Source organism: Pelodiscus sinensis, chromosome 25 (genome assembly GCF_049634645.1).
Source record: "Pelodiscus sinensis isolate JC-2024 chromosome 25, ASM4963464v1, whole genome shotgun sequence".
Classification (NCBI taxonomy): Eukaryota; Metazoa; Chordata; order Testudines; family Trionychidae; genus Pelodiscus; species Pelodiscus sinensis.
This window is the reverse complement of record NC_134735.1, coordinates 411470-438428: the sequence shown is the minus strand read 5'-3', so window position 1 is coordinate 438428 and position 26959 is coordinate 411470. Positions and strand designations below refer to the sequence as shown.

At 48.2% G+C, this 26959-nt stretch overlaps 1 protein-coding gene across 1 annotated transcript in view; it reads left to right on the top strand.

The window, feature by feature from the left end:
* Positions 1-26959, top strand: part of MYOM3 (myomesin 3) — a 67652-nt gene that overhangs the window by 28320 nt on the left and 12373 nt on the right. The window contains exons 16-31 of the mRNA XM_006130480.4: positions 747-921; positions 3638-3759; positions 5749-5936; positions 6666-6792; positions 9858-10036; positions 10113-10227; positions 11578-11734; positions 12494-12603; positions 13661-13705; positions 14181-14317; positions 16581-16725; positions 17450-17509; positions 19507-19574; positions 20126-20236; positions 22572-22659; positions 25739-25777. Coding sequence (XP_006130542.2) covers positions 747-921; positions 3638-3759; positions 5749-5936; positions 6666-6792; positions 9858-10036; positions 10113-10227; positions 11578-11734; positions 12494-12603; positions 13661-13705; positions 14181-14317; positions 16581-16725; positions 17450-17509; positions 19507-19574; positions 20126-20236; positions 22572-22659; positions 25739-25777 — 1866 coding nt within the window. The remainder of the gene's footprint in view (positions 1-746; positions 922-3637; positions 3760-5748; positions 5937-6665; positions 6793-9857; positions 10037-10112; positions 10228-11577; positions 11735-12493; positions 12604-13660; positions 13706-14180; positions 14318-16580; positions 16726-17449; positions 17510-19506; positions 19575-20125; positions 20237-22571; positions 22660-25738; positions 25778-26959) is intronic.

Sequence of the window (26959 nt, the reverse complement as noted above, 5' to 3'; positions counted from 1 at the left end):
AAAGCGGCAGCACCATGTGGAGCCGGGGATCAGCTGGGCTCCACGGAGTGTAGCAACAATCCTAGGGCTGTTGCTACCATTCAAAGGCAGAGGCGCCCTATCGACTAATCGAATAATCAATGCAAAATGCATCAACTATTTGATTAGTCCGTTATCCCATACTTAACATCCTTAGGGCACAGCCTCATTCTGCAGTGATGGGTGACGGAGTCAGTCTCTGGGCTCGCCGAATGAGCAGCAGCAGGGATGTTTGGTTGGGAGGATAATTGTGTAACACTTTTATTTCCTCATAGGTCAGAGATGTCTAGGATAGGAGGATGCAAAGACTCACACCCACGATTCCCATGTCACGCCAAAGTTAAGCCAGTAGGCCTCATGCTGATCTTTCCAGTCTCTCTGTTAAAGGTGGCCTGAAGTTCCTTTGTGGTGTTCTGTGTCTGTGGCCACTCCCCTCTTATAGTGTGGCCTGGGTATTTTGGCCCCAAAATAGCCTGTGCAGTTGGGAATTGGGCTTGATTCTCCTCCAGTGTAGGTAGGTCACCAGGATTAACTCCAGTGAGATCAATGGCTGTGAGAGGAGAATGAGGCGTATAAATCCAGTGACAGACACGTGCCCATTGTGCTCTGCTTTGGGAAAAGATGCACTGACCATGAAAACATCAAACATCCCGAGTCACCCATGGAACCGAGTTACAATTTGGAAATAGAATAAACTTTTTTTTGTTCCGTTTTATCCCCTTTTTCAGCTCCCCTCCCACCTCCCTCCCAGGTTCTAGCTTTCAGAGATACCAAGACGTCTGTGGTTGTGCACTGGGATAAATTGAAGGACAGTCAGGAGCCCCTCGGCTACTACATATATTGTCGCGAGGTGGGGACAGACGAATGGCAGACTGTCAACAATAAACCCGTGACATGTAACAAGTGAGTTCAAGCCATTGACCTCCATTCAGAAAATATGGTGCATTCTCTTGGCTTTCTGTGTTTATGGTAAGAATGGAGGGCAGATTTCCCTACCCACACACACGTGCCCCGTATGCGAAACCTTTGCCTGCGTTTAGAACCAAATCATTATTCAGTTCTATTTAGTGTCACATCTTAGGCAGGTTAATGGAGGGGGGGGCAGCAAAGTTGCACATGTTTCCATCTAAGAACATAGTCATTGCTGGGTAAGTAGATCCCACGGTGTCTGTGCAGTGACAGGCCATTGGCATTTGCTGTGGAGTAGAACAATGTGTCATCTTACAAGAATGGGGCTCAAGGGAATCACTCTTGTTATAGGCCTGGTGTTAATAAAATGGGAGAATGCCTGTAATAATACCTAGCTCCTTTTTAGCACTTTACAAAGAAGGTGAGTATTGTTATGCCCATTTTACAGATGTGGGAAGTGATTTGCCCAAAGGCACCGGCCGTCTAGTAGCAGAGTCAGGAGTAAAACCCTGGTCTGTTGAGTCCCGGTCCAGTTCTCTCATCACTAGACCACACAAAATACACCTTTGGCTATGGCCTGAAATCAGTGCTTCCCAAGGAATGAGTTTTAGGAGATGCAAAGTCACCCCAGAGTAAAATGCGCTGATAGCGTCAGAGCAAAGATACCTGTCAGAATGAAACTCAATGGGCCCTGATTCTCATTTACATTAAGGCTGCTCTGCGGAGCTGTGTAAAGGGACCTGGGTGTGAAGGAGACTTTGACCCAATAAGAAGAGCTAGGATACAGCCAGTAAGCCCCCCTCTCTTTCCAAGTCTGCCCAGGTGCAGAAGACCTTCACTAAAGTGTCTTTTGTAGGGTTCAGGTATTGAGGAGTGCCGCGTGCCCACCAAGCACGTTGAGTTCACTGGGAATTGGTAGTGTTTAGGAGCCACTCAGCAACCCTTGGGACCTGACCCCTAGTTACTGATTGTTCTGTAGATATCATGTGTGCGAACCAACACATTTAAGCTATAGGATAAATAACCTCAAGGCACAGAAATAAATGGTAACACGCGGATTAAATTATTCAAATGCTGTTTTTCCCCCCTCAGAGGGGGTATGTCTACACTAGCTCCCTAGTTCAAACTAGGGAGGCTAATGTAGGCATTCGAAGTTGCATATCAAGCCCTCCTTGCAGGAGGAATAACAAGTAGTTCGATTAAGGGCTTTCATTCGAAATACTGGGTCCCTGCCACGTGTAGATGTGGGCAGTTAGTCCGGACTTGTAAATTTTAAAAATGGCGACTGGCCAGGAAGATGCAAATCAAGCGCTGAATATTTAAATCCCGGGCTTGATTTGCAACTTCGAATGCCTCCATTAGCCTCCCTAGTTCGAACTAGGGGGCTAGTGTAGACAGACCCAGGGCTTTTTGCTTCTACAGGTTGAACCTCTCTAGTCCGGCACTCTCTGATCTTGCAATATCCGTGGTCCAGCGTGATTTGAGTGAGCCGGATGTTCCACTTAGCACGAGTGTGGCCAAGTTTCCCGCAGTCCCATAAAGTTTGTTTACAGCCATAGTCCTGGGTCTCAGTGTTCTGTGCTGTCATTTAGCTCCACCCCTAAATGTTTCAGTATACAGTGGATGTGTTGGTAACGCTGCTAGAAAATATTGAACTCCTGTGATGTGGCAGTTGTCGTACCTCTGTGTTTTCGTACCTCGGTACCTTCGGTGGTCTGGACTGTCAGTGTCAGCGTCGTCTGGTCAGGGTTGTCCTGGCGCACTCCTGACAGGACCTCTACTCCGTTGTTAAACTTTCGGCTGCGTGCGTAACAATGGGTACTGCCTTTATCTAGAGCGTTAGACCCCGTGCACTTGGGTCAACACAAGAGATCTCTGAGAGGCCCCGGAAACGACAGATGCAGGCAAGGTTTGAAATTAATCGAGCAGGTTTATTGTCAAATGCGAAGCTCTACCAGTTGGTAACAGAGATCAGTACAATGTGACACCCCTGGGCACTATGGCCCGCGTTGACAAGGTACCAACACCGGGCAGGCCTATTGCCATATAACAAATATTAACAGCAGTTAGTCAAAGTTAAGCTACTCTGTAAGTTTAAGCAATGACACCTGCTGTTCAGGCACCTAGTGCGCCCCCCCCCAAGGTCGGCCGGAGAGCACCCTCTGCGGTGTCCTTTTATAGACAGGTACAAACAACTTACATCATTTCTTTACGCACCAGGTTACCACCCTCTGTTGCCTAGTTACCACCCCTCACCTTGTGGAAGGGGGGCTCACTTACTATCCTTCATGCTGTCAATCTCGACCTGGTCCTGAACCTAGGTCAGTATGTGCATTAGTTTTTAGGGAGTTTTTGTACCAAGACATTTCTTATTAAGATGTTCCAATACTCCCCTTTGGCTCACAGTCTGTACCCAGTGCCTCCCTGTGTCCTTCCATGCTCGACCTAACTTACACAATCACACAATTTATCAATAGGGCCTCTTTCTTGGCTCCTGTTACTGAACCAAAGTCTTGCACACTAGATTGCAGGTCTGTTGCTGTTTTCATGTTATAGGCCTCTATTTAGGCCTGCTGACTCGTTACTGACCTCAACTTACTACAGCAGATTCTCTGGTTTGGCACTGGTTAGGTCCTGAGGGTGACAGACTAGAGAGGTTCGACTTGTACTTTGACCAGCAACATGCAAGCAAATTAATGATCTCTCATAGATTTACTGTCCCCGGGCTCCAGCCTGGAAAGGAGTATGTATTTTGTGTGAAAACTATCAATGAAGCAGGAGTGAGTGACAGCTCACCAGAGTCCAACCCCATCCTCGTGAGGCCGGCTGTTGGTGAGTATTGTGTTGCACATTCACACCCGCACACCCAGAAAGTTGGCTTCATTGCCAGTGTATTATTTATGCCCAGCTGGCCTTAGCCACTTGCAAATGATCCAACGCCTGAGCAGCTACCCAGAGTAGGGAGGGCTCGATTCTCGCCTGCCTTTCAGCATGTCTCCTCCGTTGCACTTGTGCAAAGTGTCTGTAAGAAGTTCTCTCTCTGATCGGTTAGTGTTTCACACCTGCTCTGCAGGCATCTGGCAATTATAAAACTCCAAAACTCCCAGGAGTTTCCCCACAAACAATCTAAATCAGCGGTGGGCAATAATTTTTGGTGAGGGGCCACTCCAAAATTTTGGAAAGTGGTCAAGGCCCGCACTTTTTCTGTGGAGGAGGTGTGGGGTCTAGGATGGAGGTTGGGTGCAGAAAGGCACACGGGGTAAGGGCCTGGGGTACAGGAGACAGTGTGAGGTCTGAGAGGGAGTTTGGGTAAAGAAGGGGATTGGGACCTGGGTCAGGGGATTGGGGTGTAGGGTCAAGGAAGGAGTATGGGTGCAGGAGAGGATTCTGGCCAGGGAGAGGGGCTCTAGGATGAGGTGCAAATCTGGGAGGGAAGGGGGAAAAGACGTGCAGACTGCAAAGGGTTTGGGTAGTGATCTGGGGCAGGGGAATGGGGTGCAGGGTCTGAAAGAGGGATTGGGGGCAGGAGAGGATTCTGGCCTGGGGGAGGGGTGTAGAAGGGGGTGCAGGATCTGGGAGGGAGTTGTGACCTGGGGCAGGGGGGGTTGGAGGTTGACCTGGGGGAGGGAGTTGTGGTACAGGAGGGGCAGGGATGCCAGAGGTTGGCTCTGGCTAGGAGGTGCCAGCAGCCCTGCAGCACCCCCAAGGCAGGCCGGGCTCCCTGCCTGCTGCTGCCCCAGATCACTTAGAACTGCAGGCTGCTGCCTCCACCTGTGGCTCTCGGCTCCAGGAGGAGGAAGAGGCTTGTGCTGCCCCCATCCCTAGGCCAATCTCTCAGCTCCTATTGGCTGTTTGTTTCCAGCCAATAGGAGCTGAGGATTGGGCTGGGGATGGAGAGGTCACACAAAGCCTCTCTCTCCCTGCAGAGCATAGTCTGTGCTTTCAATCCCGGAAGCTGCGTGCCTGAGGGCCCCGGCAGAGTGGTCCATGGTCTGCAGCCGGTGGCTTGGCCGGCCAGATCTGGCCCTCGGGGTGTATTTTGCCCTGCTCTGATCTAAATGAAAGGCAGGCTCATCTGAAGGCCCCTTTGCATTGCCAAACCCATGCAAAGCGGCCTTCATGTACATGAGAATCAAGCCAGTTGTGAACGTGCATGGCACAAATAAGTCAGCCTAACTCAGTGGTTTTCAAACTGTTTTTTTCTCATGACCCGCTGAAGAAAATCGTTGATGCCGCAACCCAACATAATTTGAGTAGAGTGTGGGCTCTGGGTGGGGCTGGGGATGAGCTTTGGGGTGCTGGAGGGGGCTCCTGTTTTGGGGGGGTCAGGGCTGGGGCAGGAGGGACTTACCTCCAGTGGCTCCCGGTCAGCGGTGCAGTGGGGGGGCTATGGCAGTTTCCTGCCTCTCCTGGCACCACAGACTGTGCTGCATCCCAGAAACAGCCAGCAGCAGGTTCCCAGCCAATGGGAATGTGGAGCTAGTGATCGGGGAGAGGGCAGTGTGCAGAGCCCTGTGCACTCCCCCCACCCCTGCACACACACATTATCCCTAGTAGCTGGGCCTGCTTCCAGCTGCTTTTGGGGCACAGTACAGCCTGCAGTGCCAGGACAGGCAGGGAGCTACACTGGTCACCTGATCCCCCTGCAGCAATGAGACCCAGGGCCCGACATTGCACCGCCCAGTGCTGGGTTGTAACCCGTTGTTTGAAAACCTCTGCTCTAACTGATTCGATGTCAGCAACTTTCCTCTGGATCGCCAGCGGGATCCTAAATCTATTTCATACAATATCTATGTTCCTCCCTGTGTCCTCACCACTTAGCTTGTCCGTCAGCCCCACGGGACTTTGCCCTGCTGAGCTGTGGGAAGAGCGACATGACTATTGGATGGAAAGCCCCAAAGCGCAAAGGAGGGTGTAAGATTCTGGGCTACTTCCTGGATCAGCACAATGCAGCTGAGCTAGACTGGCATGAAGTCAACGTCAGGCCAATTGCCCAGCGAGTTCACAAGGTACTGATCTATAATGCGACACCACATTGCTGGGGGAGGAAATGGAGCGGTGGTCATTGGTATATGAAGCGGTAATCAGTGGGCCACGAGACACTTTGCTGATGTCAACTGTCCGCAGGCACCACCACCCACGGCTTCCACTGGCCACGGTTCACCATTCCCAGCCAATGGGACCTGCAGGCAGAAAGGCCACAGAGACGGGTTGGCTGCCACTGCCATTGGCTAGGAACAGTGAACCGCGAGAGCTGCAGGGGAGTGCCTGAAGACGGTCAAAGTCAGCAAAATGTCTCATGAGCTGCAATCAGATTGTCCTGATGAGTCGCATGCAACCCCTGCAAGGCAGGTTCCCCCCCACTGTCTTTGAGTGTCCCTCCGCACTAAGTCAGACAACTTCTCCGCTCATTTAAATCGCGGCTTCATTTGCCTTTGCCAAAACAACAAATCTACATGGCTCCGTCAACGGAGCCATGTAATTTAGACGTACCCTCAGGCGAAAGGGGCAGCAGTAAGCTTAATTGTCAGGTTGCTCTTTTCTTTCCTAATACAATGTGTACATGGGATGTTGTAACTGATGCATTAAATTATCCACAAAAGCTCTTTGTTAATGGGCTGGGAGGGGCTTTTTATAAGCCCTTTCCATGTCATCGCAAAAACATACCCTTAAAGATACCGATTACAAACACACTGTACAAGGCGGTGCTAACAATCTCTTGGCTTCTGACATCAAAGGTTGCCAACCTTCAGGAAGGACAATTCTATGAGTTCCGTGCTTGCGCGATGAACATGGTGGGAGTTGGGAAAGTCTCTGACCCCAGCGACTTGTTCAAGTGCGAGGAATGGACCATGCCACAGCCAGGTAAGGACATCCCGGCAGCAATAGGGATGTAAAATCCCATTTACTTAGTTAGTTGGTTAAATGTTTAGTTTAACATTTAACTGATTAATGGGGGTGGGCTGGAGCTGCTGCTGCTTGGCTGCTTCCAGCCTAGTGTGAAGGGTGATGTTTTCTGGGTAACCAACTATCTGATCACATCCCTAAGCAGCAACAGCTAGAAAACAATTCCCGGAACATTGACTATCCCCCTCCGTAAAGTAAAATGATGACTGTATGAGATCTGGCCGTGGTGATGAGTTCCAGTAGGAACCCTGGATCCAGACACACCAAACTTTGGGGAAGTTTGGGTCAGGTGCCGTATTGTGATCAGTATACTAGTGCCAGAAGCCCTGATCAGAACGCTCTCCACATTCTGGGAGGCTGGGCTTAGAATCTGGGCCAGAGTTCTGCAGCTCGGACCCATCCTCTGGCCATGTCGGTGATTGGGGAATCCCTAGCACACACATCACCAGCGAGACTCAGACACAAACCTCGTGGGTCCTGACATCAGGCTTGCCCAGAGATGCAGTTACACATGACTCCTACCTTTGGGCACTCTGTTTGCTGTGACTTTAAGAAAGGACACAGGGACTCTTGTTACCAAATAAAGCTCGCCCCTTAGGCTCTGAGATCTCATCCCAGTGGACATGGATCATCTTTTTGTTCTGTTTGTACAGTGCCTAGCACTGTGTGACCTGGTCTATGCCTGGGTCTCCCCAGTGCTACAGAAATACAAATAACAAGGAAGAGGGAAAATTAGTTGAAACGATAGTAAAGAGTAAAATAGTCAGACACATAGAAGAACATAATTTGTTGGGCAAAAGTCAAAATTGTTTCTGTAAAGGGAAATCATGTCTTACTAATCTATTAGAGTTCTTTGAAGGGGTCAAGCATACAGGTAGACAAGGGGGATCCAGTAGATATAGTGTACTTAGATTTCCAGAAAGCCTTTGACAAGGTCTGTCACCAAAGGCTCTTACGTAAATTAAGTTGTCATGGAATAAGGGGGAAGATCCTTTCATGGACTGAGAACTGGTTAAAAGACAGGAAACAAAGGGTAGAAATAAATGGTAAATTTTCAGAATGGAGAGGGTAACTAGTGGTGTTCCCCAAGGTTCAGTCCTAGGAGCAATCCTATTCAACTTATTCATAAATGATCTAGAGAAAGGTGTAAACAGTGAGGTGGCAAAGTTTGCAGACGACGCTAAGCTGCACAGCATAGTTAAGACCAAAGCAGACTGTGAAGAACTTCAAAAAGACCTCACAAAACTAAGTGATTGGGCAACAAAATAGCAAATGAAATTTAATGTGGATAAATGTAAAGTAATGCATGTTGGAAAAAATAACCCCAACTATGCATATAATATGATGGGGGCTAATTTAGCTACAACTAATCAGGAAAGAGATCTTGGGGTATGTCTACACTACCACCCTAGTTCGAACTAGGGTGGTTAATGTAGGCAACCGGAGTTGCAAATGAAGCCCAGGATTTGAATTTCCCGGGCTTCATTTGCATGTTGCCGGGCACCGCCATTTTTAAATGCCGCCTAGTTCGGACTCCGTGCCCGCGGCTACACGTGGCACGGACTAGGTAGTTCGGATTAGGCTTCCTATTCCGAACTACCTGTACTCCTCGTTCCAATAGGAAGCCTAATCCGAACTACCTAGTCCGTGCCGCGTGTAGCCGCGGGCACGGAGTCCGAACTAGCCGGCATTTAAAAATGGCGGCGCCCGGCAACATGCAAATGAAGCCCGGGAAATTCAAATCCCGGGCTTCATTTGCAACTCCGGTTGCCTACATTAACCACCCTAGTTCGAACTAGGGTGGTAGTGTAGACATACCCTTGGTGTCATCATGGATAGTTCTCTGAAGACGTCCATGCAGTGTGCAGCAGCTGTCAAAAAAACAAACAGGATGTTAGGAATCATTAAAAAGGGGATAGAGAATAAGACGGAGAATATCTTATTGCCCTTATATAAATCCATGGTACCCCCACATCTTGAATACTGTGTACAGATGTGGTCTCCTCATCCCAAAAAAGATACACTGGCATTAGAAAAGGTTCAGAGAAGGGCAACTAAAATGGTTAGAGGTTTGGAACGGGTCCCATATGAGGAGAGATTAAAGAGACTGGAACTTTTCAGCTTGAAAAAGAGGAGACTAAGGGGGGATATGATAGAGGTCTATAAAATCATGACTGGTGTGGAGAAAGTGAATAAGGAAAAGTTATTTACTTGTTCCTGTAATTCAAGAACTAGGGGCCACCAAATGAAACTAATCGGTGGCAGGTTTAAAACAAATAAAAGGAAGTTCTTTTTCACACAGCGTATAGCCAATCTGTGGAACTCCTTGCCTGAGGAGGTTGTGAAGGCTAGGACTATAACAGGGTTTAAAAGAGAACTAGATAAATTCATGGAGGTTAAGTCCATTAATGGCTATTAGCAGAACTCGACAAACAATGTAATCTACTCGCCCGTGGCAAGTAGATGACACCCCGGAAGAGCCGGCGCAGAACGATCTGCACATGTACAGAGCGCAGAACCGTGCGGCTGGTGAGCAGGGCTCGCTGCCGCTCGGCGAGCGCTGGCTATTAGCCAGGATGGGTAAGGAATGGTGTCCCTAGCCTCTGTCTGTCAGAGGGTGGAGAGGATAACAGGAGAGAGATCGTTTGATCGGTACCTGTTCAGTTCATGCCCTCTGGAGCATCTGGCATTGGCCACTGTCGGCAGACAGGGCACTGGGCTGGATGGACCTTTGGTCTGACCCCGTGTGGCCGTTCTTATGTTCTAGGGATCATTGCTAGGCTTGTCCGTGTGGCCAGCTGGGATCCGGAGCCTGGGGAACCCCGACTCATTACGTAACTCTCTCGGTGTGTTACGTTGGTACAAAGGGCATTGAACCCTCTCATACAAAGCCTGCTGGAGACAGGCCCCTCTGCTGAGCCCGCCACTCATTCGTTGCCATCAACCCTGTGATCTGAGGCTAAACGTTGCTGCATCGTCTCTTCCGGTGTCCCTGTTTGACAGTCTGCCCTGCTTCAAAACAGGCCCCCCGTACGACGTGAGGTGCACCGAGGTGCGGGATGCAACCCTGATGCTGCACTGGGAAGCGCCCCTGTACACTGGAGCAGGTCCACTCACGGGATATTACATAGATGTCTGTGAGGAGGGGTCAGAGGCATGGAAGCAATTAAATGAGCAGCCAACAGCCAGCACCCACATGAGGGTTTGTATTAAGCCTAGCAGGCCAGCGTTTCTTATTACTTAGTGGGGTGCTAATTTGTTACATTGGGTTTTCACAGGTTTCTGACCTGGAGACGGGGAAATGCTACATTTTCCAAGTACGAGCATTCAACAAAGCAGGGATTGGTCCACCTTCCATCCCCTCAGATGCTGTGGTGGTTGAAACCAAAGCAGGTATGAGCCTGTTAAGGGGGAATAAATTTCTGTCCTTGGAGCGAGCCTCTCAATAAAAAGACAGTAGGGTCATTTGCAGGGGTGGCCCGTGAGCCTAGGCGAGCTAGGCAGCTGCCTAGGGCGCCGCTGGCCCGGGCGCCCGATGATGATGTTACGGGGCGCCGGGGTGCCCCATAATGACGTCATGGCCATTGACGGCTGTTCAGGCAGGGGCGCCAATTGCGCCACTCCACCGAGGGCGCCAGCTGCTGCAGCCGGCCTCGGGCTGCTCCTGGTCATTTGCACAGGGTGAAATGTGAAGGGAAAACAGAGAATTCTATCTACTGTACATCTCTGGCCCTTGTTTCCATAGGATCCAAGCGCTTCACAATTTACAACCTGTTTATCCTCGCAGCACGCTGTGAAGTATCATAGAATCATTGAACACTAGAACTGGAAGGGACCTCAAGAGGTCATCAAGTCCAGTCCCCTGCCCTCACAGCAGGACCAAGCACCATCTAGCTCATCCCTGATAGATGCCTGTCTAACCTGCTCTTAAATATCTCCACTGATGGAGATGCCACAGACTCCCTAAGCAATTTATTCCAGTGCTGACAGGAAGTTTTTCCTAATGTTCAACCTAAACATCCCTCGCTGCAATTTAAGCCCATTGCTTCTTGTCCTATCCTCAGAGGCTAAGCAGAACCATTTTTCTGCCTCCTCCATGTATCACCCTTTTAGGTACTTGAAAGCCGCTATCATGTCCCCTCTCGGTCTTCTCCGTTCCAAACTAAACAAGCCCAATTCTTTCAGTCGTCCCTCCTAGCTTGTGTTCTCTGGACCTTTCATCATTCTTGTTTGTAGGGAAACACCACGTATCCCTGAAGTGGAGAGTCACACGGGGACTTGCCCCATTTCACACACAAGCCCATAGTAGAGCAGGCCAGGCCTGGCCCACCGACAGGGAGGGGTAAAGGGGGCAGTTGCCCCAGGGCCTGGTGATTCAAAAGGGCCCAGGGCTCCCTGCTGTCACTGCTGATATGGCCCCGCACAGTGAGCTCCAGGGACACGCAGACTCCAGGAGGATAGATCCATCAGTGGCTATTGGCCAAGATGGTCAGGGACACAAGCCCATGCTCAGGTATCTCTAATCTTACTCAAAATTGCCCTCTCCTGTTCATTCCCTCTGGAGCACCTGGCCATTGTCAGAAGCCAGGACACTGGACGAGCTGGACCTTCAGTTTGATCCAGTTTGGCCGTTCCTATGTTCTTATTCCACAACCTCTCTTGGAAGCCTATTCCAGTGCCTGACTATCTCTATAGTTAGAACGGTTTTCCTAATGTTTCCAAAATGTTGTTTCTCATATGCAGGAACAAATGAAATTGAACTCGGGGTAGACAAAGAAGGCTTCATTTACATGGCTTTTGAAACTCCTGATATGTGTGACTCTTCAGAGTTTACCTGGTCAAAGGATTATGAGGGGCCTCCAGATCCTGACAGAGTCAAAACTGAAGATAAAGGCAACAAGTAAGTGGGCAGAGCATGTTGGGAAAATGAGCTTTGGAAGGTGAGGCAGGGAGCTGTTTACACACTAACCTGGGGAAAAGTTCAGAACAAAATGTTTTCCGGGGAAGCCATGAAAAGCCAAAGCCAAGTTTTCTACCTCCCTACTCAGAGATGGTTGAAGAATCAGTATGAGAACGTAAGATCCTTCCTCGCACTTCAGATAAACATTTGCACTTTTACACACACATCTGAAAATGAACCCAAACTCCTGATTTGATTGGGGACTCCAGACAACACTGCTGATGTTGTGTAACCCACACATCTGCTGGGGTGGTGGACTGTCCCCTCTCCTGGCATTTAGGCCACTTACAGAGAAAGAGTTTGCTCTACAGCCTTAGCTGGGAGCCATCTGGCTTTTAGCTGAAGCTGTAGAGGCTCATGCACTAAGCTCCAGAGGTCCTAGATTCAGTTCTGCCTGTCTAGGGATGAATTTGGCCTATTGCTGCTATTTCCCAAGCAAATCTGGACCACAGTCCTGACTTCCAAATGCAGTGCCCATGGTGTGTGTGCAGCTCACTTGGGCCTTGAGCATCACAGAAAGGAGGAATCAGAGTTGTCCTTTTGCTGAGGCTGTCAGACATGTTAGCTGTGCTACCCCCACTGAGGCACTCAAATTGCTATAGGTTTGCTCCTCTACATGTACAGACTTTGTTGCATTCTCCTCTCAAACAGGATCTGTTTCAAATGGACCTAATTGTGTTTCTTTTTCTTTTTTCTAAGATCGAAGCTCATGCTGAAAAATGCATCTGAAAAGGATCTGGGGACATACTCTGTGGAGGTAACTGACGTAGATGATGAGATCTCTGCCAGCCACACTTTAACCCAGGAAGGTAAAAAAAATTGTCCAGTGCTGAATTTGCCAGTTCCAATCAGCTGGGCAACAGCTCCTCCCAGACTTTAGGAAATGAAGTGGTGCCATACAATGGCAAGAAAAGGAGACTTTGTGTCCTTTAACTGGCCGGTGTGACTGGAGTGTGAGAACTGTGTCCTAACATGAGGCAGGAGAGAGGAAATGTTCTTGTAGCCTCAGGGCTTGTCCACACTTAAAATGCGAGGGTGGCAGAGCCATTACTCGCACAGAGGGAGAGCCCCTCCTAGTAGTCTAGGTTATCCAGCTCCTTGGGAGGGGCAGGTAGATTGATAGAATTCTTCTGCCAACCTAGTGCTGTCCAGGTGGGGATTTAGGTTGTCTTACAGCGCAGCTCAGGGGTGCGGATTTTTTATATATATGGCCAATCTAGATAAACCAAGCTAATTGTTTAGTGTAGACTAGCCCTTGGCATTGCATGTTACCACAGCATCACAAGCTTCAGAGGGTAGCCGAGTTAGTCTGTTACAGAAAAAAAACAGGCGTTGAAGGTGCAAACAGCTCTTTATGTAGACTCCTAAGTTAGGAAGGATACTATCAATTGACTTTGATTCTTATCTGATTCGTTTTAACTACCCAACCCTCAGATACTTACTGATTCCTTCTAGCTCCCTGTCTCTCACCCCCCTTCTTTTTTTTCCCCTCCCGCCTCCCCTTCCCGTCTCCTATTTATTTTGGGTCTGCACATCCTAAACTCATAACTCTGGTCATCTGAAGAAGTGGGCTGTGCCCATGAAAGCTCATGATACCATCGACATGTTTTGTTAGTCTATAAAGTGCTCACAGCATCACAGCAATTTTTCAAAGCTGTTCCTCTAGCTGATGCCACTAGCATTGGATATTGATATTTACGCATAGTTAGGCTTTATTTTCCCAGCTCCTTCTAATCCCTTCAGCTCTATCTTGTTTTGTACAATTATAGACTAGCTTGACCTAGTTCACAAGATAAATTGTTAATGAGTGTTGGATTCGGTCTGGCTTTACTGATCTAAGTCCTGTGCTGTTCCTTGCATTTTCAGAACTGGACAATTTGCGGAAAATTAGTCATGAAATCAGAAACCCATGTAAGTTGGACTAGTAGTAGCTGGCATGTGGGACCCTCATACATAGGCTTTCCTGGGGACTGTGGGGAGACTCTTGTGTGACAGTGACCCTTGGAGCTATGCCAGCAGGAGTTTGATTTCTTGATAGGGCCACCCAGGCCAACAGGGAGGGCTCATATGAAGAACCATCCACTGGCCTCCAAGCCAAAGGCTGAATGATGGGCCAACAACCTAGCCTTATACAAAAGCTAAGTTATGAAAACACGCCACGGTAGACATTTCAGCAAAAAGCATGATAGACAGGGATGGAGGAGCCTTGTTTGTGTCCTAAGTGACATCTGACAGCATGGGAAGGGAAGGATTCAAATATGATGAACAGAAAGGATGAAATCCTGATCTCCTTGGCATCAGTATCTAAATTCCCATTGACACCATCTGGACCAGGATTTTATCCTAAATCCTCAACCTTGACCCGCCACATCCCCTCTCCTGCCAGTGATCGAGCTGATCTCCGGGTGGAACGTTGATGTCCTCGACAAAGGAGAAGTGCGTCTGTGGCTGGAGGTGGAACAACTGTCGCCAGAGGCAGAGCTGCATTTAATCTTCAATGGGAAGGAGCTTTCGAGCACTCCGGTATGTGTGGTGCTTCTAAACTCCCAGCATGCACGGGACCTGCCTTCACAGCGGCTGGACTGGCTCTGCGACACCAGGGCTCAGATGAGATCACCGAGTCAGGAGACTGTTGTTTCTCATCACCTATTTTTACGCTGCTTCTTTGCAAAGTCTCTAGGCTTGATTCCCCACCATGCCCCAGCAGAGCTCTGGCATGACAGGAGCCGGGCACTGCTCCCGCATTCTCAGCTGTCACGTCCCAGCATTAGTTAAAGCTGCTGATGTGACATCCCTCGAGCAGAGAACTGAGCATGGCAGAACCTGCTCCCTTCCCCTCCCCCTGGGGGCTGCGATGCAGAACATGACACTGTTGGGCAGCATAGCCGCTGCTGCCAGCTGTGCACCCGCAGACTTTCTCCTTGAACAGGGCCTCCTCCAAGGGCAACCCCAACCACTTTAAGTTCACTTTACAGCACTGGTTCTGGCCTGCAGACCACCCTGATCAATGCAGGAAGGGCTTACCTGGCTCTACCTTCTCCCAGGCACCGCCCCCCAGCTGTTCCCATTGGCCATGATTCTGGCCAATGGGAGCAGTGGGGAAAGCCTCCAAGCAGCACACCCCTGCACTGCCATTCCCCCCGCCGGGCCAGCAAAGTCAAACTTGCAGGATGGGGTGGGCGGTACAGGGTGGAGCACCAGCGCAGGCTCCCTGTTGCAAGGAAGGGGGTGAGCCTGTGGCTCACCTGCAAGAGGGTTGTGAACCCCACTTTGAGAACTACTATTTTACTGTGCTTTGCTGAACTTGCTGACCAAAGAATCCGGGCCCCTGTAAGTAATTCAGCCCGCGCATGAGCATGTGCTAAGAAATATTATCTTTGCTGGTTAGCTGGTGGGAGGGGGAGTTAATGCTGACCCTTCTGTCCTACCCTGCAAGCCTGACTGGTGTCGACACCCACCTTTGTACTGGCTAGGTATAAATCTTCTAGCTTTTCAGAGCAGATGCATGCAACCTGTTTCTATATTAGAGAGATTAAAAATAACTGCACCAGGTGTCACAAAGTGCTCCTGAATTGTTGTTTAAATTAACCCCTTTTGGTCCTCCCGTCCCAGAACTAATGCTATAGTAAAACGTATTTACCCTGAGGGACTAGATGGTTCAGAATGAAGAAAAGGATAGTGGAGCTATTCACCTGTGGCTCAAATCTAGTCTAACACTGTCACAATAACAAGGTCCTGGATGTTTTGTGATGGGCAAACCCTAAAGCCTTTCCTAGCCTTTGTTGCCATGTGTTCTTCAGAGACAGAAAGCATCTAATAAAATTCTGCGAGGCTTTCCCTATATGGCCACTATCTTTTCTCGGCTGTATGGTGTATGCAGTAAGGCATGATTAAACAGTGCATGTCAGGCTCTTTGCAACTGTAACATTGGCTTGCAGCAAACAGGTTGGCCACAACTAATGAAGACAGCTAACCACTTAAAATGGCTGATGAATGAAGGGTGTGTTTATAAATGTTCCTGGTATATTAGTGAGTGCCCTGGGCCATGGGTGGATGCGTTACCTTCACTACTACTCTGAGTTGTGATTATTTGCAGTACAGGGCTGCTGCTTTCAAGAGCACTATTTCATTACAGAAAAATCCATGTGATCACACAGTACCCTGGCAAATCAGTTTAATAAGCAACAAGGAAGAATCTATTGTATCATGTGTTACAGTGGAAACCTCTTAGGCTGTTTCTCTGCAGAAGCACCCGGCCGCAAGCAGGTTCCCCTGTACAGATGTGCAAATCCACTACATGGACTTTTTAATAAAGAACAAAATTCATTTGAGAGTCAAATTCCTGGACCATGATTGCACTGGAGTAAGGAATGGACATGGGGAGGGAAAGGATTTGTTGACCCCATTGTAGGCCTAGGTGTGTCTGCACTACAGAAAATGGCACATTCTTAATTTGGATTAAAATAGCAATGAAGACATAGAAACTCCACTTCTAACTTAGGTTAGCAACTCAAGGTCTTTCAGTTGAGCTGCAGACCTGAGCTAGGAACCAAGAGGCCATGTCTTCACTGCTATTTTTACCCAAGTGAGCTAATCTACAAATACACCTTTTATGGGCAGTGCAGACATATCACAGGTAGCAAGGAGAAATATACCAGGGCAAAACTAGGATCTGTAGTTCCAGCCAGGCTCTACGTTGCAGAAGGCAGGGGGCCAGGATTTGGTGCTGGAATAATTTCCCTATGAAAAATGGACCTATTTACCACCAGTACTTTGTTTTACATAGACACATAAGATCAACTTTGATAGAGCAAAGGGCCTCATAGAACTCATAATCCTGGACTTCTGTGATGATGACAAGGGGACGTACACAGCCCAGGTGCAAGATGGAAAAGCTAAAAACCAGTTCACTCTGTCTCTCATTGATGACAGTAAGTAGAGATGACAGTAAGTAGAGACAGTAAATAGGCTTCATCTGAGGCCTGCTGAAAGCAGTGGAAGTTTTTCTTGTAACTTCAGTCAGTTTGGGATCAAAACCCCTGTAGAGAGAGTGAAATGAGGAAACTGCAGTAAGTAGTGAATGGCCATTTGGCTGTAAAGTGAAGAAATAGACCCACTAGATAGAGTACAGAAACCATTTTGGCTCTTTATGAACAAAAAGTTGCAGCTTCCCAGTCTAAATTCTCCCCTTAATTTGACACTTCTCATTTTTAAACTGTTTAGCAGTTGTTTTTAATAGAATTGAGTTGCTTGAAGCCTGAATTTGTATTTCTACTACTTCTCCCTTGAAAAGTGGCAAGTTCAAGAACTCAATCCTGTATTCTTGGCATAACCAAAAAACCTCCCATTTAAATCAATAGGAGTTTCCAGTGCCTAAAGATCAGCCCTTAGAGCAAATTCGCTCCATTTTCTTCAAAATAAATGTTACACTCTGAGCTGCTGGCAGCATGAAAGGCTAATAGAGCTGACCTTGTGAAGGGTTCTATACCAAAGGACAGAGTTTAACTGGGGCAGGAAGAGATATCATATACTGTCTGAGTTTTAAAGTAACATGTTTCCTGGTTAGGGATCTATGCTATCTTACACCGAGAGGGGTTATAATAGTGGTTTCAGTGCCCTTTTATTGACCTGATCTGTCAATGTTTGTTCTTTCAGTCTTTAATAAGGTTGAGGCGGAGGCTGCTGCTAAGCGGAGAGAATGGAGGCGAATGCAGGGTAAGATAGCCTCAAGGACACTGACTGGGACGGGACTAGTGAAAACTTGGTGAAAGGGGAAACAAGGATTTTCTACTGCGTGTCCCAACAACAAGGGAAGAGTAAATTGCTCTGCTTAGTATCCTCTTATTTAAATTGCTTGCTGGACTAAGATAAAGCTTTTTATTTTAGGTTACTGGTTTCTGGCTGTTAAACAAAGTTTGATTAGTTTGGATAGTTGAAGGCACTCACTGGCTCTGGTATAGGGCCCCTGAACCAACATGCCTGAGTTTCAGCAAATGTCCAATCCAGAGAGGGCTCAGATCCAATGTTCCTCTAATCTTTTCCAATCATGTGGGGAATAAATTGTGCACCGAATTAGGGATGTAATAGTGTAGCTGATTAACTGATAAGCAAAAGCTTATAGGTTAATGCTATAGCTTACACACATTCTCCCCCCACCCGGCAGTATATTTTTTAGCAGGCTGGCCAGCAGCCCAACTCAGTCCCGGCTTGCACTGGGTCCGGGACCTATCCCTGCTGCGGCTCTTCATTTAAAGTGTATTAGGAGCCAGGTGAGCAGGCAGCTCGGTTCCATTAGAGCTTGCACCAGGTCTAGGAGCATATCCCCCTTCCTGGACAGGGGCTGCTGCCATCCCGTGCTGCTGCTTCTGCATCAGAGGCAGCAGCATGGGACAGCAGGCAGCCAGTCCATGAGGGGAGCTGGTTTTTAAACCAGCTCCCCTCGTGGACCAGCTCCCGCCTAGCACTCCACAGAGGCAGCGGCGAGGAATGACGGGGCTCTTTGGGAGGGAGGCTGGAGCGCACTGGCTACCAGCCCCACCCCCGGGGACTATAGAATAGTCGAGTAATCAATAAGAGTTCATGAGGTTAATCGACTCTTCAGTTAACCGATATTTAACATCCCTAGTACAAATGTGCATCTCCAGTAGAAACAAAAAACCGAGCTGTGGGTGCCTTGCTGATCAGCTGGCTGGCATTAGAATCTCTCCTAAGCAGCAGCCCCAGTGCTCAGCTCCCAGGGAACACGGCTCAGGTCCCTCTCCATCCCCTGCTGGCAAACGGAATCTGGAAACGTTCACTGTCAGCAGTAGCAACAGTCCCCAGTCTCCCGCCCCTACCTCGAGGCTAATGTATTACACACCATTACAAAAAAGCTATTTTCCGTGATTGGTAGATTCCAAGGCCAGAGAGACCTCTGTGGTCATCTAGTCTGATCTCCTGCATAGCACAAGCCAGAGAACTTCCCCAAAATGACCCCTGGAGCAACTCTTTTCAAAAAACATCCAATCTTATGGGAGAATCCACCACAGCCCTGAATAAATTGTTCCAATGGATAATTATCCTCCTGTTAACAGTTTCTACCCTATTTCCAGTCTGAATTTGTCTAGCGTCAACTTCCAGATATTGAACTGCGTGAAACCTTTCTCTGCTAGAACCAAGAGCCCCTTATCAAATACCTCTTTCCAAAATAGATACTTATAGTTTGTAGTCAAGTCCCCCCTTATCTTTCTCTTTGCTAAGATAAATAGATCAAGTGTCTAACAGTTCACCATTGTAAGGCAGGTTTTCCAATCCTGTACTCGTCATGGCTCTGCTCTGAACCCATCTGTCTATTTTCCTTTTCATTGGGCTCCCAGGTAGTTCATATCAGGAAAGCAGACTGGAAAAGATATGAATTGGCTTTTCCAGTGCCCTTCCCTGTGCAAAATATCTATAATTTCACAGAATCAAAGGAGTAATTGGCATTTTAAGAAAAAACCTGTTAGTCACTATAAGAACTGGAGCCCTCTGGAACTTTTTTAAATTATACATCTAACATTATGAGACCTAATGCAAATAAAATAAATATTTCCTAGAACTGGAACATGGAAGAATTAATACAAAGAGGGCAGTGCTGTGATTGACCAGTAGATGGAGCCATTGCATGGTCTAATATTAAAAGCAGACCAGCAGGAAGAAATAGCAAGACTTGGTTGGTTTTGTTTTGCTTGTAGGTCCTCATTTTATAGAGAATTTGCAGTGGAAAGTTACTGAGGAGTGTGAAGTTCTGCTGACTTGCAAGGTATATTTTACTATCCAATTGCTACTGTGCATAGTAGCATCCATCTTCTATTGTTAATATTAAGGTGACCAGACAAGCCCCCCTTTTGAGGGGTTTGCCCTCCCCAATAATTATGTCCTCTTTTTGTCCTCCTTTGAAAAAAATTGTCCATCTTGTCCTACTTTTCCAAAAAAAAATCCCACGTTCCTTTTTTTTTCTTCTTCTTTTTGCTCCACCAAAAAATACCAGCTGTCCGGTATTTCTTGGGACATCATCTGGCAACCCTAATATATAAGTAAGGTTTTTCTTTTGTCAACTCAGTGTCTTCCTCGCACATTTTCAAATTCTGATCACCTTATTAATGTAGATGTGCATTTTAAGGATACTGATATTTGCCAGCTTATAGAAAGCAAAGACTTGGCAGTAAAACCTAACAGGCCTGGAAAACATGGGGAAAAATTTCATGTAATACTGAGAGAATCCCCTGGGACAGCTGAAGTCTCAGAACTCAAAAGATATCCTTGCCTTCAGAAAGAACAATATTCTAATTGCTAAACCTTTACTTTGAACAGGCAACAAACATGAAAAAGGATACCAACTTTAAATGGTTTTTGGATAAAAAAGAACATTTGGACGGTCTGTCTGATCCGCAGACTGGGGCTGGAACTCTTCGGATTAAAAAGGTAAAAAATATAATGCAACTTGGAGGCATTCCGGATCTGACTTTGATATCCAATAAATGCGGGTTGATATTAAGATATTTTTTTTGTTAACATTTACTGTTTGTTTCTAGCAGCACCCACAGTGTGCTAGGTACTCTTCAACTATGGATGAAAGCATGAAACAAAAAACAAGGGCTAGAAGAAAAAAACAGAGACATTCAAATTAAAAATAAGACACATATTTGTAACAGTGAGAGTGATTAACCATTGGAACCAAGAGAAGTGTTGGATTCTCTGTCTCTCAGATCAGGCCTGGATGCCTCACTGTAAGAGGCTTTGGCCAAACACAGGCAGAGCCATCGATGGGGGGTGGACGTGGAAGGGGAAGATGCTCCAGGGCCTAGTGATTTAAAAAGAGCCACGGCTCTACCCCAGCAGCAGTGGCAGCTGGAACCCTGGGCTCTTTAAATTACCACCAGAGCACACTCCAGGTGGCTGTGAGGGCTGGATGCTCCAGCTCTGCGCCTTCTGCTCAAGGCCACACCCCTTCTGGAAGTGCCAGAGCCAGGTTCCCTCCCATTTTGCCCAGGGGTCCCCAGGAGGCTGTCAGCCCCACTGAACATGGATTATTGGACTCAGGGCTTTAAAAATGGCAGCGCCCGGTAAGATGCAAATGAAGCCTGGGATATTTAAATCCCGGGCTTCATTTGCAACTCCGGTTGCCTACATTAACCACCCTAGTTCGAACTAGGCTGGTAGTGTAGACATACCCTGAGAGAGGACATAACAGCTTTCAAATACCTAAAAGGGTGTTACAAGGAGGAGGGAGAAAAATTGTTCTCCTTGATCTCTGAAGATAGGACAAGAAGCAATGGGCTTAAATTCCAGCAAGGGAGGTTTAGGTTGGACATTAGGAAAAACTTCCTAACTGCCAGGGTGGGTAAATACTGGAATAAATTGCCTAGGGAGGTTGTGGAATCTCCATCTCTGGAGATATTTAAGAGCAGGTTAGATAAACACCTGTCAGGCAGGGTCTAGATCAGTGGTGCACAACCTTTTTTCAACTGCAACCCCCATATACTCGTGTTGCGACCCCCAAAATAATTTGAGTGGCACGGCACTGGTCTAGATGGTACTTGGTCCTGCCGTGAGTGCAGGGGACTGGACTCGCTGACCTCTGGAGGTTCCTTCCAATTCCATGATTCTATGATAAATCCTGCTTCGTGTTAGTTTTTCAACTTAATTTCAATCAAACCGTTCACATTAAAAATAGTCTATAAATCAGCGTGCATGGCTCTCTCTACTCAGGTGGGGCTCAAGAACATCAATACACATCAATCCTGCAGCTTGGAATTGGGGCATAGCACCATGTAGGGGAAGCTTGCAAAGGGCACTTTCATTCTAGCTCACTCTAGCTCAGGGGTGGGCAATAATTTTTGATGGGGGCCACTCCAAGATTGGTAAGTGGTCAAGGAGTGCACTTTTCTATGGAGGGGCTTCAGGGTCTGGGAAGGAGGTTGGGTGCAGAAAGGAGCCTGGGGAAGGGGACTGGGTACAAGAGAGCATGTAGGGTCTGAGAGGGAGTTTGGGTGATCTGGAGCAGGTGTTTGAGGTGCAGAGTCCGGGAGGGATTATAGATGCAGGAGAGGATTCTGGCCTGGGGGAGGAGTGTAGCAGGGAGTGCAGGGTCTTGGAGGGAGTTGTGACCTGGGGTGGTGGTACGCAGATTTGGGTGGGGTCCTAGGGCAGGGAGTTGAGGGGGAAGCGAGGGGCTGTGGTGCCAGAGGTAGCATGTGACCAGGAGGTGCTTACCTAGGCGGTTCCCGAGCAGCAGCCCTGCAGGACCCTGAGGCAGGCTCCCTGGCTGCCATAGCCCCAGGCTGCTCAAAATGCTGGCTGCTCCCTGTGGCTCTCTGCTCTGCGCACTACGGGGGGAGGCCTTGTATGCTGACCTATGCCCAGCAAAATCTTTGAGCTCCCATTGGCCAGTTTCCAAGCTGAGAGATTTTGCTGGTGAGAGGTGGGACAGCACACGAAGCCTCCCCTCCCTGGCACCTGGAGCAGAAGGTCACAGGAAACAGCCAGCCACTTGAAGCAAGGTGGGCTCTGAAGTGACTGGCTGCTCTATGCCTGAGGGCCCCAGTGGGGGTCACCTGCAGGATGGATCCAGTGGCTTGGTGAGCCGGATGTGGCCCGCGGGCCGCATTTTGCCACTGCTGTAGCCAGTACTATTGTCAATTCACCAAATTCACCCCAAGGCCAGGAGAAGAGTGGAAATTCACCAGTACATTACACCCCCAAAACCACCCCATACTTTAGTGATCTGGGAGATTTCTATTTTAAAATATTTTGCCAGCTTACCAAGGAAGATAAAGGAATATACAAAGCAGTTGTTTCTGACGACCGAGGAGAAGACACTACTGAACTTGATCTCACTAAAGAAGGTAGGATGATTTCATGCTATGAGACAATATGTTACAATCTTATTATATATATGACCAGGCTTCATGGGGCTTTAAAATGACACTTTCTACCTATTTTAGTGTTTTCTATGGTACTCATTACAGGCAGTCCCCGAGTTACGCGGATCTGACTTACGTCGGATCCGCAGTTACGAACGGGGCACTTCCTCTCCCTGGTTTCGAGCAGACCAGGGAGAGGAAGCAAAGCGGCGGCGGAACGCGCGGCCAGCTGACAGCCCAGACGCGTCTGGGCTGTCAGCTGGCCGCGCGCTCCGCTCTGCTCCCCCCCCCCCTGCAGACCAGGGGGAGGGGGAGCAGAGCGGAGCAGAGCAGAGCGGCGGAACGCGCAGCCAGCTGACAGCCCAGACGCGTCTGGGCTGTCAGCTGGCCGCGCGTTCTGCCGCTCTGCTCTGCTCTGCTCCGCTCTGCTCCGCTCCCCCTCCCCCTCCCCCTGGTCTGCAGACCAGGGGGAGAGGGAGCAGAGCGGAGCACGCAGCCAGCTGACAGCCCAGATGCGTCTGGGCTGTCAGCTGGCCACGCGTTCTGCCGCTCTGCTCTGCTTCGCTCTGCTCCCCCTCCCCCTGGTCTGCAAACCATGGGGGGGGGGGGAAGCAGAGCGGAGCACGCGGCCAGCTGACAGCCCAGACGCGTCTGGGCTGTCAGCTGGCCACGCGTTCCCCCGCTCTGCTCTACTCTGCTCCCCCTCCCCCTGGTCTGCAGACCTGGGGGACGAGGAGCAGAGCAGAGCAAAGCCGCGGAGCCCGAGGGCAGCAGGATAGCCACGGCGCGTCTGGGCTGTCCCGCTGCCCGCGTGTTCCGCGGCTTTGCTCCGGACGCCTGTGGTACAGCAGCTGGGGCGCTGCCGGTTGGTCCCGTAGCGCCGCTCTGGGTGCCACTGGACCAACCCAGCAGCACCCCAGCTGCTCTGCCCCAGGTGTCCCCTAGTCAGCAGCTGCTGAAAATGACCAGTGGCTGACTACAGGAAGCCCCTGCCCCGGGCTTCCTGGAATCAGCCGCTGATCAGTTTCAGCAGCAGCTGACTTGGGGACGCCTGGGGTTCTTAAGTTGAATCTGTATGTAAGTCAGAACTGGCATCCAGATTCAGCCACTGTTGAAACTGATCAGTTTCAGCAGCGGCTGAATCTGGACGCCAGTTCCGACTTACATACAGATTCAACTTAAGAACAAACCTACAGTCCCTATCTTGTACGTAACCCGGGGACTGCCTGTACTGTACTATATAAATGCTAGAAAAATAATAAGATCTACAATATGAGATCTCTAACGGACTTCAAGAATTTTCTATTCTTTTTTCTTCTTCAGTAGAGGAGGCTATACCATATACACATATATATATATTTGTGGTAAATTTCATGAATAAGAAATATTTAAATTTGGATTAGGATCAGAAAATGTATCAGGTACAAAACATCCCCTTTTTATTCACCACTGAAGTCAATGGGTTGGGTCCTCTAGCTTCTCCCTGCACGTGTCTCTGTCATAGCTCATTGAATGACTGACATACGCCAAGTTTTAACTCCTGTTAATTCTGCAGATCCTCAAAAGCGGATGGAAGGGCAAACTGGGGACTATTTTCCATTGTGCAGACTCAACAAAGCTATCAGCTGAGTTCCGATCCAGAATTGTTAGTACCAGTGATGTCAGATGCAAAAAGAACATTTTCAACTCCTTGCCTTAATTTTCAGTGTTGTGACTTCTGATACTCAGAGAGAGAGTCAGTTTTGAAAAATCTCCCAATATTTTCCCCACAGTCATTTTTCAAACCATGACCATGCCATACATTCTCTCGAGCAGTAGGGGACAGAAGAGGTGAAACACAGAGTGTTCCAAGCATTTAAACTCGGCGATGTCATTTGACATAATCATTTAACCCTAATATGTAAATCTGTATCCCATACGAGATACATCACTGCACACACGTACATTGGAATGTTAAGGAAACAGGCAGCATCTGAGTCTATGTCGTGTGGTTCGATTTTTAAATCCAAGGGAAACCAGGACACGCCAGAGAGACTTAACCACTTATTCATTTATTACAAGCTTTAAGCAGTTAACACAGTTGTTTAAGTTTTACAAGCCTTAAAACAATTACTACACAATTTAAACCTTAAATACTATAAATTCTAAAGCAATTAATACAGCGCAAAGCAATGCAAAAGCAATTAATAGAAGATTATTATAATACAATAATTAAGCCTAGTTCACTTACACTTCACCAGTATGCCACCTTCAGGACCAGGCGGGAGGTCGTGGTCCCTTCGATTCCCACGTGTCGGAACACCAAGCCCTGCTGCAGCCGGTGTGAAGGGGCCCATTACTTCTAGTTACAACAAGCGGGACCTGTGGGTCAATCCTGCCCCCTCCCACTGATTATCTTTTCTACACCTGTTTTTATACTTGACTTGGTCATTTTAGTAATATCTACCAATTGATTATGTTTTGCATAAAATACCTATTATGCCCATATTTGGGATGCATCCTGCTATTCAGGCTGTACTATACTTGACAATTCTAAGTCTGTATCTGTGATTTTTGCTTATCAGAAATACTATGTACCAGTACCAGGTTTCTCCCAATGTTCTTGGCTTGGTTTCACTATACCACATACTCCCTATGCATGATTGTTTAAAGCACTCCTGACTCTCAAAGCTCTACCCCCTTGGCCTGGCCTGCATGCTTATGTGCACCAGACTTGAGTCAGGCCTGGGTTTGCTTTGTTAGAAATCTGCACTTTGGGCAAGACAGCCATCATTAGTCCAGTCAAGGCACAGCTGGACAATGCAGACATTATTATACTGGTCAAGATGGGGTTATCCAGGCTCCCCTATAGTATACTAAGATACATCCGACATGTAGAAATAAAAGAGTCAGTAGCAAACACTTTATAGCCAGTGAAATTCACGAGTGGGGAAAACACAACAAAATAACAACTGTAAGTATGCAGTGGGTTCTACAGATGTGAAGAGGCCATTGGTCAATCAAATGCAAATTGCTTGTGAATGTATTTATGGCTGATTGAAGCATCTTCCTGTGTTTGTAGGGTTTGAAGATATTCTCAAAGAGCTCTGCAGGATTAGTGGTAAGTCTGTTTTTATCAGCTACATGCTGTAAAAAGAATACTTAGCAGAGTTATGTATCAAGGTGAAACTGAGGCAGGGAGGCACGATTTGACCGTGGTGGGAAAAAGAGCTGTTCTTAGGCCTAGAACTGGGACTTAGGAGTTGTCCTTTGTTCTAATCTAGATGCCACTCCTTTTTTTCTGAAGTCACATTCCTCTGTCTTGTAAAGGTAGCTAATGTGGAAGTAAAGTGGATGAGGAACGGGGGCATTTAGAATCTACTGTGGGCTTAGGAGCCTTTGGGGAATTGAAGTGGGAGGGGCAGTCAGTAAACAGATAGAGAAGTGAGGAAGGGGAAGAGAAGCAGGACTGCTGCAGCAAGGAAGCAAGAGTTAAATATATTCTGCTCCTGTCTCTCACCTTAGACACCAGACCCTCCATGAAGGGAAGGAAATACAATCTCTTTATCTCCTGCTCTGAGCTATTCTTTCTGCCCAGACATGTGCAGCTGTCACATTCCAACAGCAAAGTGAGCTGAGACCTAAGTCTCTCTGGCCTCATCCGTAGTAGGGACTGTGCCCATTGCTGACAATGGGTGCAGCTGGCCTAGTGCTGAACATGCTTTAACTGAACATGCAAATCAGAGCCGACTCCATTCAGAACTCATTGTTAAACCCTGCTCCAATTAGGGATGTTAAATATCGAGTAACTGACTAATCGAATAGTCGATGCATTTTGCATTGACTATTCGATTAATCAACAGAGCGCCTCCGCAAAACCCTGGGGACCCCAGGCTCCATGCAGTGCTGCCACTTTGAAAAGCCATGGGGAGCCCAGCATCCGGCTCTACGCGGCATTTCAAAGTGGCAGCGCTGCACAGAGCCCAGGATCAGCAGGGGAGTCCCCAGCTCATCCCGGGCTCCACGCAGTGCTGCCACTTTGAAACACTGCGTGTAGCCTGGGGACACCTATTCGAAACAGCAGCACCACAGACTCCACGTGGCGCTGCCGCTTTGAAGCATCCCTACACATCCCCCTCTTGCTGCCTCTTTCTAATAGAGGCAGCAAGGGGGGGGAAGAAACTAGTTGACTAGCCTGTAGACTATCTGATAAGCATTTGCTTATCAGACAGTCGACTAGTCATTCACATCCCTAGCCTTGATCACGTCATGGTACAAGTGTTACTCTACCCCCATCACGGGT